This window comes from Gracilinanus agilis, chromosome 3, assembly GCF_016433145.1.
Source record: "Gracilinanus agilis isolate LMUSP501 chromosome 3, AgileGrace, whole genome shotgun sequence".
Classification (NCBI taxonomy): Eukaryota; Metazoa; Chordata; class Mammalia; order Didelphimorphia; family Didelphidae; genus Gracilinanus; species Gracilinanus agilis.
The window spans coordinates 67,537,597-67,550,969 of record NC_058132.1 but is presented as its reverse complement, the minus strand read 5'-3'; the positions used below and the strand labels follow the sequence as shown (position 1 = coordinate 67,550,969).

At 37.4% G+C, this 13,373-nt stretch overlaps 1 protein-coding gene across 6 annotated transcripts in view; it reads right to left on the bottom strand.

The window, feature by feature from the left end:
• EPB41 (erythrocyte membrane protein band 4.1) overlaps window positions 1-13,373 on the bottom strand; it is a 126,568-nt gene that overhangs the window by 71,921 nt on the left and 41,274 nt on the right. For all 6 annotated transcript variants that reach the window (XM_044667951.1, XM_044667952.1, XM_044667953.1 and 3 more), the window contains exons 6-7: window positions 11,849-12,067; window positions 1,790-1,877 (exon numbers count right to left, since the gene is read on the bottom strand). In XM_044667951.1, coding sequence (XP_044523886.1) covers window positions 1,790-1,877; window positions 11,849-12,067 — 307 coding nt within the window. The remainder of the gene's footprint in view (window positions 1-1,789; window positions 1,878-11,848; window positions 12,068-13,373) is intronic.

The window sequence follows — 13,373 nt, the reverse complement described above, 5'->3', positions numbered from 1 at the left end:
TGGATACAAATATGGATAAAGCAATTCCTGTACTTGAGAAGTACATACACAAATATTGACAATAGCTCAAATTTCTAAATAAATTTAAAGTTTACAAAGCACTTTCTTTATAGCAAACTAATAATTTATGAAGTACAAGTGTTATCATTCCCAATTTTCAGATGAAGAGACTAAAGGCTAAAAAAAGGTAAGATGTCTGGGATTACACAACTAATCAGTGTTGGAGCTAAGCCTAAAACTCAGCTCATCCCAATTCACAGTTTAGCACTCTTTCTATGATGTCATGTTGCCATAATGCAAAATAGAACTTGATAAATACATAAAAGGAGTACAAAGTGCTATCTCCAGGAGATTCAGAAGAACTTTTTTGCCTTTTGTCCAATGAAATGTTGAAATATTCACATGCCTGACCCACCAAATGACTTGAGAAATCATTGTTCTTATTCAATTTCAGAAAAGCAACACGATATAGCCAAAAGAATTCAAGACTTAAAGCTCTGCAGACCCTGTCCCAACATTTACCAGCTATAAGACCTTGGCCCAATTACTTCAACTCTCCACCATCTAATGTGTTGGCCTCTATCTAGAACATTCTTTTTTCTCTGACTTACAAAACATGCATCATTTATCCTAACTCTGCCCTGAGCCATCTCTCATAGGTACAGAACCCATCAAACGTTTAAGAGAATGTACTAGTTCCAGCATTCATAAGCTAGAAGAGACCTTGGATGTCATCTACTCTGAGCTACTTATTATAGATTAGGTAACATTACTTACTAATTTGTAACACAGAGGCTTTTCGTCACTTTTGAAAACAATAACTGTCTAAAAAGTTTCATTATAGCAAAAAATTAACACTACATAAAACAATGTATTGTATCTCTTCAGGCTGTCATCTTTTTGGCAGTGGGAATGCCAATCACAAATAATGGGGAAAATAATGGAGTTAGAGGCAGTAGACAAGTTTGAATTTGGGCTTTACAATTTTACTTTATTGTATTACTTTGAGCAAATCATTTAACCCTGTAAGTTGGAGATAACACTTAATTGTACTATCAACTACACAAGGTTGAGGTGGATGAGGACCAAATGTATTCTCAATTCTGATTTTTCATGGGTATGCATTCTTGCCCCATGAACACCAAATAGAAGTCTTCTATGTCTTAAGTAGTTTTCAACACCTTTGGATGAAAGCCTCTTTTTTTGAGAGGTTGGTCTCTGGACAACAGATCATAGTTTAATAATGTGATCACTTTTAAAGCTTAATAGGAACCGTCAGAAATTTCATTCTACTAATATTCACAAAGCCTTAAGGCGCCTAGGGTCCATCCACAAAATTGAGGCAAGAGAGGAATACTTTTCACACTTTACCTACAGAGTTCTGTGCTATCTTAACTTTCACCTATCTTTATTTCCAAATGTATCTTTCCCTACCATCTGCAGAGAGCCATCACTTAAACGGCCAAATAAAAAGAAAGGGAAAAACTAGCTCAGCAAAAGTAACCAAGATATCAAACAAAGTCTGACATTCTATGCATATAATAATGCTAATTAGGGTAGTATTTTCAGATATACACTTAAAACTCTTAAGAGGCTCAATATTCTTCCTCAAGTATCATAGTAAAAGGTAGGGAAAACATTATGAATGCAATCATCTACTACCTAGATATCTGCTGTCCCTTACTACATTTTAAGTTCCTTGAAAGACCATATCTTATTCCTTTTTCACAGCTTGTATACTTTAAGTACTTACTAAATGTTTGATGAATTAAGCCAAAGTTATCATTACCTTTGCTTTATGAAGGTCAACTCCATACATGGAGAGTTTTTTGGCATTCTCAAGAAATTCCAGGTCAGCTTGGGCTGGAGTCATAGACCTTTAAAGAGGAAAAAGTTTAAATAGTATCATTTACATAATAATAAACTGCATTTATATACTGCTTTTAAGCTTGCAGAGCACTTTATAAATATTGTTTCATTCAAACCTTCTGACATTCCTGTGAGGAAATTGCTACTTATCATCATAATTTACAGATGAGAAAACAGAGGACTAGAGATTAGGGGAACAAAGCTGGTTGGTTGGTTGTCTTTCATAATTGAAAAAGACCAAAATGATCACTATGTTGAGGTCAATGTACAGTGTCTGACTATGGCTGATCAAATCAATATGAGCTTGTGGAATGTTTTGCTATAGGTTGGGCACAAAGAGGCCATACGAACATTTGGGATGGAAATGTTTCTAAATTTGCTCATCTCTTGTTTCTTTTGAACTGCTGAAACTCTGCTTTACTCCAAGAATACAGGGCCTTCTTTGATATGGGCACACAATGTAGGATGTTCCTGCACTAGTGACTCCCATGTCTCATAATCAATAATAAAATTTTTCAGAGAAATCTTTGATGTCCACCTGCCACCCCACTCTCACCTGTGGCTCTAAGAAGCTCCATACAGTTAGAAAGTGTCTGGGCCTACATTTCAACTCAGATCTTCCTAATTCCAAGTTAAATATTCTATCTACTACAGTAGTCTGCCTATCAAATAAGCTTTTTCAGGTAAAGACACCCAGAGCCATGGATATTATAAATACATACATACTCCCTCCACTGAAGTCTATAAAGACATTCTGCAAATCTTAAGGCATTAATGAATGTAAATTATCATTATTATTACCCAATAATGATGAATTTCTAAATCACAGCAACACACTGGGATAAGCCACACTAAGGAGTGGCCATGTTGTGTGATGTGCATCAATGGAAAGAACACTCACACTGATGGGGTCACATATATTTTGAAATACTAGAGAAACAGATAATGAAATATATTCTAATGGAATGATACTATGAAGCAGTAGCTTCTTGAATAACAAGCTGACTTCTAAAGGACTGGAATTTTTAAAAATGAATTTTGATTTCTTGTTTTTATCATTACCTATATTTCTCCCTGTGTACAATCACCCATCTCCCTTCTTCCCTCACAATAAAAGAAAAAATTTTTAATTCTACAAAACTAATATCAAAAAAGTTTAACATCATATCCACTATCTCACACTTACAGTTCTCTACTTCTAAAAAAGGAGAGGGAAGGTATCTTCTCATAACTTCTCTTGGGGACCAAAGTCAGTCAGTACAATTTCAAAGCATTTGGTATTATTTTGTTTTTGTTCTTTCTATTTATTTCCATATATATGTATATATAAACTTTACTAGCTCTACTTCACTTTGCATGAGCTCATATAAATCTTACCCATGTGACATTTTTATTCAACATGTTTATCATTTCTTTCAGTACAATAATTTCCATTACATTTATGGATTAAGTTTGTTTAGTCATTCCCCAATTGATGGGCATCTACTTTGTTTCCAGCTACCTGGATGTTGTTATAAATATTTTGGCTATATGGGGCCTGTCATTGACTTCCTTGAGGTTTTTGCCTAGCAATGGAATATAAATTTAAGTAACTAGAATGTTCATTAGAAAGAGATCTTTTAAAAGAATGCTGACAAGCAACTATCATAGAATTTTTTAAAAAGATGATCTCTCCTGAAAGCTTACTGACCACTATCAGTCCAGGTACACATTCTACCACATCACCTTCCAGGGTTTTTTCCTCACAAAGAATGCAAGCAAATTGAATCCACTAAAGGCACTGTGCAATTTCCAATATCCTCTTAGCTACCTTTTATCTCAATAGTCCTGAATTGAGTTATTCTGGGAATTAAATGTGAGGGAGGGCAGCTGAAGTTACTTAACAGGACTCTTAATGGGGGCAGGCTGGATGAAAGGGAAATTTTCTGGTAACAGATGGTATCCTGCCCACTGATCTAAACAAAACAACTCTGGTTAATAGAAACATCCAAATAATGGGGCCCTCTCTCCTTGCTATTAAGATGTCCTCATTAGCAGGCAAATACTGAATTAGATTTGTTTGAAAACAATCAGTCTTATTGTATAAACACTCCATTCTGACAGTCTTTGCTTCCCCTTTGTCGGTTTCCTCTCAGCTGCAAAGTATTAAGGAGCTGTTATATTTTTTCACTGTCATGACAAAATCATCACTACAGTGCAGCACAATCCAAACCAATCAAATGTAATTTCTTCATAATAATAATGCAGTCACATCCCCAAGGAAAAGCTATGTAAATCCCTGTTTCCCACAGGACCGCCCCAAGCTATATGAAGCAGCAGTGGCCTCTTCCTTGAACCAGAGAGCCTCTACCAAACCCATCTGTCTTAACCCTCATTAAAAAGAACAAAGTGTTCTCAGAGAAGGGGGGAAAAAAAACCTCAGGAGAGATGCATTAAATTTACTAATGATTTGGCCTCCCTGATTGATCTTACATCAAATTCTAAGGAATTACACCTGGATTTTATTTATTTATGGGCTCTATCCCCAGGGCGAGGGCCCTCTTTAGCTGGAAGGGTAGTAGGGACATCAGAAAAAGCAAAAAAATAAATGCTAGAGAAAAATGTGTAGTTGTAGGAGGAGGGGAGAAATCGCCTAGGGACTTGCCGCGTGTGTGTGTGTGTGTGTGTGTGTGTGTGTGTGTTTTATTTGTATTTTACTACTGAATGACTGTCATCTGTGATCTCCTTCCTGGATGCAGAGAAGGGACTCAAAGTACACTGTCATCTGTGATCTCCTTCCTGGATGCAGAGAAGGGACTCAAAGTACACCTCATTACTCTTTAAATTGTTGGTGAAAATAAATTTCCTAAAAGAAACAGAAACAAGGCTTCAAATGACAAAAAAGGAAGGATCTAAGGTGTGTGTGTGGGGAGGGGGGGAACTTGACCCTTATCAAGATGCTAGAGAATAGAAGAATATTATACACAGAAAGGAAAGGAACAGCTGTATGATTACAGCTTAAAAACAGATCTAAGTCTCTTCCTAAGATGCTCTGAGGAGGAAGAAGCTACTTGAGCTTCAAAGAATGATACAGTAGAAACACAGAAACTATCAGGTAAGAGATCATCCATTAAGGACCAAAAGAATATGAGAAGAATAGTAGTGGCTAGTGATTTCTTGTTCAGGAGAACTCAGGCAACTTTTTGTTAAACTGATAATTCTGTTGCTTTCCTGGAGCATATATCAAAGAATGCATCCACTAGGATGCATTCTGGGCTACTCACCATGCCCCAGAAACCTTTTCATCCTGGAAATCACTCCTCAGAATTCCCTCTGCCCTGTGGCCTCTCCCTCTAATTGGAAAGTGGCTGGCTCTACCCAAAACTTCTATTTAAAGAGGGCATCCAAATCAATCACCACTTCATTTACCAGATGGCTACACTTTTCCACCAAGTCTTCATGCTGGGCACCTTCTCCTTCCATCCCACCCTTCACTTCTCACTTTCTTTTGTAACGTCTTCACCACTGGAATGTAAGCTCCTTATGGCAAGGACAGTTTTTTTTTGCTTATATTTATATTCTCAGTGCATAGCAAGGCACCTGGCACATATTAAGTACTTGATTAATGCTTGCTGATTGACAACTACTCACTTTAGGAAATTCACATGAGCATAAATGATACTGCTTGAAGAAACTTAAAAGAGGATCATAATCACTTATGAAGTCTTGGGCAAAAACCAGATGGACACTGGATGTCCTCCCTTGCTTAATGAAAGCATGGGATACAGAAAGGAAAGATATAGAAAGAAGAGAAAGAATGGGATTTGTACTTCTTTCTGGACCGTGACTTAAAACATAGTCGACAAGTTCCAGATCTGAGATGGAGTATACCTAACAAAATCTGTTAAGAATGTATCTGTTTAATGTCTTGGCAATGTAATCAAAAGGGCTTTAAATTAAATGCCTGTGTTTATCTTCTCACTTTATTTACCACAGAGGGTAGCTACATTAAGGCACAGAAGTTCACAAGAGACAAAATCCAAGAAAAGAGCCAGTAGTAAAACTCCATGGTCTTACATGCTTATCCACAAATGCCTAAAGTTTAGGCAACAAGAAAAATAGAGGTCTTAATGCAAGGGGAAAAATATGATGTCACAGATGTCACTGAGATTTGGTAGAATGAAACCTATGACTGGTCCATGCCTCTGGAAGGGAAAATTCATTGAAAAGAAACAGGATAGCTAAAAGGGAAGGGGTAGGTAATACTGAATATAAAGAAGATATATTCATATGAGGAAATCCAGGAGTCAGAGGAGGAAACATAACAAAGAATATTAGGATGGAGGTCAATGGAAGATGAAACAGAAGTGATTTTGTCCTGAGTATACCATAAACTACCTGCACTAGAAGAGGAAAGAGATCACAAGCCTGACACAGATGCATGATTTGTCTAGTCATCTACTAATGAATGCTCTCTCTCTGCCAAAAGCAGAAAAGCTAATAACTTCTTGACTTATCCTCAGTGATATCTTTCTTCAGAAAGTGGAGGAAGCAAGGATAAATTCTATTTTAGATCTGATTCTCACTAAGAGAGAGATGCTGTTTGTTGAAATGGAAATGATGAGAATCATAGGAGTAAGTGGCTATTCCCTTATAGAGATGTAATTGAGGAGAGGAAAACCAGATATAGTCCAAAATGTACCCTAGATTTTGGGAAAACAGATTCAGAGGCCTAATGTGGGTACACACCAATCAATTTTAAAAGTTTTTAAAAGAAATCTAAGGAAGATGGAGGCAAGGCTAGGTTACTGAGGATGAATAGAAGGGCATGGCATGGCCTGTAAAATATAGTGTCAGAAGTGCTAAAACTCACGAATTGAGGCTGATGTGAGAAGCTAAGGACAAAAGAAAAGGGAGGGCGTCATTTGTTTTTCTCTTTTTACAAACTATTTTGAGAGAAAAGGAAGCTCAAAGAAGAGCTTGACTAGATGAGTTGATGACTATTGAAAACAGAAAGAAAACAAAGCTGTGCTCCATTCTGATTTTACTTGTTTCTTCTGCCAAAGAAAATAGTCTTTGCACTAGAAATGATAGAACAGGGTCAGCTAGGTGGCTCAGTGAATAAGAGTGTCAGGCATGGAGACTGGAAGTACTGGGGTCAAATCTGGCTTCAGACACTTCTTAGCTATGTGCCCCTGAAACATTCTGTCAAAGCAGATCAAAATGTAATTGGGGAATATTTAACAAAATAAATAAAAATCAAATAGAACATAGATAACATTAACACGTGGTTTCTAAAGTTAATATGCCTCCCAAAGGGAACCTTAAGTATGGGTTAGTGGTATCCCCCATTTTCTGAATTTTTATATGACTGTCTTAGACTATTAGTTTCATGGTGGTCACACTCTACCTAAAGTTTATAATTCTCTTAATACCTAACCATAATGTTCTACACACAAGTATCTAAACGTTGTTGAATTGAATTGAAAGAAACTACATAGAGATTGATCTTTGACTTTAAAACTTATTTATTCTAAACTATAACTTTTTAATATATTTCTAACAGAATCTTAGAACTGGAAAGAACCATGGAGATCCTTGAATCTGAACCTATCATTTAACAGATGAAGAAACAGATGCCCAGAGAGGAAGTGATTTGCTCAAGTTTGCATGGGTAATTAATTCACTATCATTAATTGTTTACTGGCAAGGTCAACACTGGAACAGATCTTCTAACTTCGTCTCCAGGGTTTGACCCCTTAATTTACTTTGAGACAATAATTTATAGCTATTACAGTAAAGATTTTCTTTCCCAGTAATAGCATAATTTTTAAAAGATCAAGGTGACTCCTAAGACTCTGGAAAGTAACAGAGCCTGGAAGAGGTTAGATGCCTTTGGAAGATTTCAGACCACCAGGATACTACACATAACACATTAATACTTCATTCCCAGCACATTGTGGTTGAAAGTTCCAAAAATACCTAAGGAGGGAGCTTCGGAACAGACAATGGCTCATTAAATATAAGTTAAAATACTGTTTTACTGTATTTATTTATTTAGGACAAATGGGGTAAGGATGAAGCCACTCCAGTATTTGCTGACAGCCTTTTTAAGCAAGGTTAGTTGATATTGCTAATTAAGGACTTCACTTCAAATAATTAAGAGGAGGCAACTGACAAGTTTACATACTTACCTAGTTCTCATAAATGGAAGGCAATTAATTTTAAAGCCTGATTTGCTAGGGTAAATTTGAAGTGTTAATTATAGTTTCAAAGTGCCCCCTGGGCACAGAGCCACTAGGTAAAGGCTCCAATTACATAGGCTGCAATCTACTTTCTCTGGAGAAGGACTGTATCTCTCGTTACTGAATAAAATGCCTAGGCAAAAATTTCTATGGCTTGGTAAAATGCAGTGTCTTAGGAGATAATTAAAAGTTCATAGAATCCTAGAATTTAGAAAGGATCTTAGAGATGATCTAGTCCACTTCCCTCTTCATTTTATATTTGAGAAAAAGGTGTATATGACTTGTCCAAACCCAAAGAGTACATAATGGTGAGATCAGAACCCACATCTCTGCTTCATGGTCTAATGTTTTATTTCTGCATTTTCCTTATGTCCAGAAAAAATTTGAGAGCCAGAAGACTGGCTGCCTCTGAAACTTCTTCCTTACCTATTCTATCTTCCAGTCAAACCTGGCTACTTACTGCCTTCTTCTATTCTCTAACTACCACTCCCCAGCCCTGCCTCCCTCCACTCTGCTCACATTGTTCTCTATGCTTAGGATAGAAATGCTCTTTCTTTCCCATCATAGCCATCCCCACTCATAACAAGTAAAGAACATTACTGACAAGGTACCTATGGCCCTGGACACAACCAGCAGAAATATCTTATAACCCATGTCAGACCACTGACAAGCCTACTAAAGCTTGTCAGTGGTCTGACACGAGTGATCAGTGGTTTTGACATCAATAGCAGATTTCCCTCAGTAATATAGTACAGAGAATTCAAGGGGATAGTGATATATTTTTTTAAAACAGTAACAGGTTAAAAATTGCCAAGGAATAAAATACAATTTAGGTACTTTACTACCTAATCTATTAAATATTTGTTCCTTTCTGGGTTTCAAGGCTATCTCCATTATGTCACTAAATCCACTGTTTGGGGTTTTTTTTAATCCAGTTTTTTGGCCCATCTCTAAATGTATAGTCAGGAGCCAAGACAACGGAGTAGAAGCAGGAAACCACCGTGAGAATTCCCTCCAACCAATCTTAAAATAATGACCCAAAATGAACTCAGGAGAAAGAACCAACAAGGAGACAGAATGAAGCAACTTTCAAGAAGAGAAAAATCTAAAGGTAGGCACAGAACATCTGGGGTACTGGGGTAAGAGGGGAGCACAGTCAGCAGGAGTGCTGATGGGTGGAGAAAAACTGCGTATGAGTGGGAGCCTCAGGAAGCCTGGCCGTCTTCTGCAGTCTTTTGCAGTCTTTTGTCTCAAGGGCATGAGCTCTGGTGAGACTCTGTGGTCTTTTGGCTCCTCAGGCAGATCAAGCTCTTGGACTGCACAGTGTCTTTTGTGGCTTCAGATTTCAGTTTCCTGATTCTAACTTTGGATTCTGGTGAAGATTTGGCTGGATTCGGACTTCTGCATTGGTGGCAATTGCTGAAAGGGGGATTCTTCTGCTTGGTGACTCTGCATTGATGGCTAGAGGAGTTCGGCTTCAGTGACTTGCTTGGGATGAGGAGACCCTGGCCAGAGACACTGGCCTTTTGCCTCTTTTCCTATCTTTGGTGAGACACTCTCTTCAGTGAGGTACTTGGATCCAGACTTAGGGTATTTGGCTAGGCAATATTGTCTACCTCCTTCCTATATTTCCCACTTTACTATCCCTACCTTGCTATAATAAAGCTACTAAACCTACCAACTGCTTTTGACTTAAGAGTTAATTATTATAAATGGTGAGCACAACAATTTTTAAAATTCTTATATTTGTCAAACCCATTTTCATTATTACAGTATCAAAGAAATATTTTCAAGGATCCACCTGCATGCTGAAAAAACTTTGCAGGTCTCTAACATTCATTCATTGACACATTTCCACAGTGCAGACTATATGCAAAGCCCTGTGAGTGAATGTGCTGAAAAGTTCTATATAACAAGCTCATTAACAATAACATAATCATAAAAAACAACAAGGACCTTAAAGCTACCCCATCAAGTGCATTGTTTGGATGACCCTGTAAGACCTACTGGACACCACTTAAAATGATCCCATTTGGATCTCCAGATTTGGGCCACCTATGGTTACACTGCTATTTGGGGATATTCCAGATAAGGTCTAAACTAAAAGAGTGTTCAAATTCAAACACATGCCACTGAAAATACTCATTCCATATGGTAGCGGAGATGGATAATATAAGGATGATATTAGAAAATAAGTAGTGTTTTATTAGTTTAGAGATAAGAAGCAAAGAAGCTGGCTTGAGAAAGAATTGGAGTTTCAAACAGAGCTGAGAGAGTTAATTTCTAATGCTGACAGTTTAACCGTTTTCCTGTGACAGTTACTCTCTCTGGGTGTGACAGTTGGTCTCTGGCAGTTGGCAGAGTCAAATACAGGGACTTTCTCAGGGTTGGAGAAGATAACATCTTTGCCTCTCTCTCTCTCTCTCTCTCTCTCTCTCTCTCTCTAAGTGAAAGACTTAAAGGAGCTTAGTGTTTTCTTTTCCAACTTCGGAAATACTATTGACTATCTATTACTGTTTATAGATTGATTAAACTTTTAGAATACCAAAGAAACCCTGGTCTTTGGTTTGGACTCTGAGTCTGTTAAGGCTCTGAGTCCTAGCTTGATTCTTTTTGAGACTCCACCAGCTAGCCTTTGTTATGTTTATAACTTAAAGGTGAAGTTAAGAATTCTAAGGATAATAGTGGTAGTTTTATTTAGAACAGTATAAATTTAGGTTAGTCAGATCAGAGAGGATTAGTGTAGCCTGTGAAATGCAGGAGAAGCGGTTTCTTGCAGAACTAGGGAGTTTTATTTGGGTGGAGTTAGAATCCCTTAGAATTAGAAATCCTGTTTATCCTTATATATTTTAAATACGTAGCTTATTTTTCTATAACAATAGTCTCTTTAGCGTTCCTTGCACCTGGCTCTGAAGGGAAGTTCATCTATGAGCTTCACTTCACTTTATCACTGAAGATACTTTTGATTACGTGTATCAAAAGTTTCTGAAACAATTTTGAACATTTACTTCCAGTTTTGTCCTTTATTTATGTAGCTCACCCATAGTTATTCTTAAAATAGGGACACTAGGGTTGTGCTCAGAGAAATTGTAGCTGAGCATTACCCTACTCTGGTCACTTTCTGATTAGTCATAGGAAAGATCCTTTTGTTATTTAGCTACTCAACTCATACCTCCATCTGAAAGTCCCAACTCCAAGTGTTCAAGCTCAGGCTAAGACAACAATAATAACTCATCAATCCATTCCACAGCAAATCATTCACAGCATAGAGTTTGTTAGAAGGAAAAAAAAAGTCAAAACAATATGGATAATTAATGTTTCTAATCTCCCCAGATTTGGTGAGGAGGAAAATAGTAGTGGCATCAATAAATTAATAAGTCAGAACTAAAACTGAGTATTTTGAGTATCTCAATGATTACTGAATCTGATTCCTTTTTTTAACCCCTTCCAAAATATTTTTGGTCTATCACAAAGTCACTAGTTAAGAGGGAAGAAGTTCAGGTTGGGTAGAGAGACCAGGACTCAATGGTAAAGAAAGGGCTCCTGTTTTTCTCTTAAACATATTTAAAATATTAATTATCATGTTAACATTTTAATAACTTTTTTTCTCTGTGGATCCCAATGCACTAAATAAATCATAATTTCACAATCTGAAAAAGAGATCAAGCAGATAAATATGACGAGTCAATCACAGAACCAAAATTCAAATTCACTGTCTAGGAAATAAAGACAAGGCCCTGGGGCCATATATTTACCTATATGACTTATGAAGTTCCATGACCTTCTCCTCAAGCTCTTTGGTCTGATTTGGAGCCAGTTTAAACTCACTAACATAATCAACACCATGAAGTTCTGGGTCATAGTCTCCCAACTCAGACTGGACAGTGTAAGAACTCAACAGAGCTAAAGTGGCAAAGGAGCAGGGCAGTCGTCCTGTAACAATGTCTTGGCGCAGCTGAAGACATAAGTAATACCTGAAGTCAAAGGGAAAAAAAGCAATATCACAATATATTACTATACAGCAAGGAAATAATCACTCAGAAAGAGATGAGAAAATTAAGGGGGAAAAAAACAAGTATCTTTTATCTTTTATATAAAAAAGATGCCGTTCCCCTGTCAGGAAGCCATGCCCTTGAGGTGATTCTTCCAAGAGTGGAGACTTTCAGTGGATATACTATTGGTAGGTGTCCCTTGTGCCCCCAAGGCTCACCTCTCCCGACTCTGAAAGATAGCCACTTACCAGTGGAATAGAGGAGGGTCTATACTATGTGCTACTTGTACAATGAGTTTCTGTGTCAATATAATGGACAAATATGCAGATCTAACCAGGTTAGTTCAGTTTGTTAGGACAGAGTTCTTATAAGGCTGGTTTCTTCAGCATTTTCCTAAGCATCTGAACTAAACAAGTGATAAATTAGTGACTACTAATATGATTAGAGCTCCTCATAGTTTAAAAAGTGCTATACATATATTATTTTACTTGCTCTTCACCAAAAACAATGAGCTAAGCTGGACAGGTATTATTATCCCGATATTAAATATGAAGAAACTCAGACTCAAAGTTGGGCATGAGTATGTGGTTTTTCTAGGTGTATACAGGCATGATTTAAAGCAGGCTTTTTTCTGAGAAAACAGTAAGAAGAGGAACCCGAGTAACCTGTGAATCACCAATAGACCTTGTTAATCTAAAAGTAGTTAGTTTTCATCTCTGTTTCCAAAGATTTAGAAAAATACCACCAAGGTCACTGGAAACTCAATCCTCCCCAAAAGGAAGATTCTGAGAAGATTACTGGAGTCTCTTGACCAGTTTTTAGACACTGGGTAGAAAGATGTGCTATTGTTACAATTGTGTTACAACTGTGAAAAGCAACCCTCCAAAAAGAGACACCTTGAACCAAGTTTTGCAGACAGAGGTAAGGCTGACTGGGTGAGGCCGATTTCTTTCTAGTCTCAGCTCAAATCCCACCTGTTGGAGGAGGTCATTCTCAGCACCCCTCTCATTATTAGAGCTTCCCTCAGAGATTTATCTTCCACTTACACTGTATATATCTTGTATGTGCAATTTTCTGCATGCTATTTCTCCTGTCAAATGTCAGCACCTTGGGGACAAGGGCAGTTTTCTTGTCTTTCTTTGGGACCTTGGACATCCCACCTCTATAAGCTTCAGCTTCTATGTCAACATGGCAAGTGGACTACATAGCAAGTAAGGTTAATTTCAACTCCCAAATGACAAAATTCTGTAATTCTAAGTAAGGGCAGAAAACCAGAAGGTTAAGAACT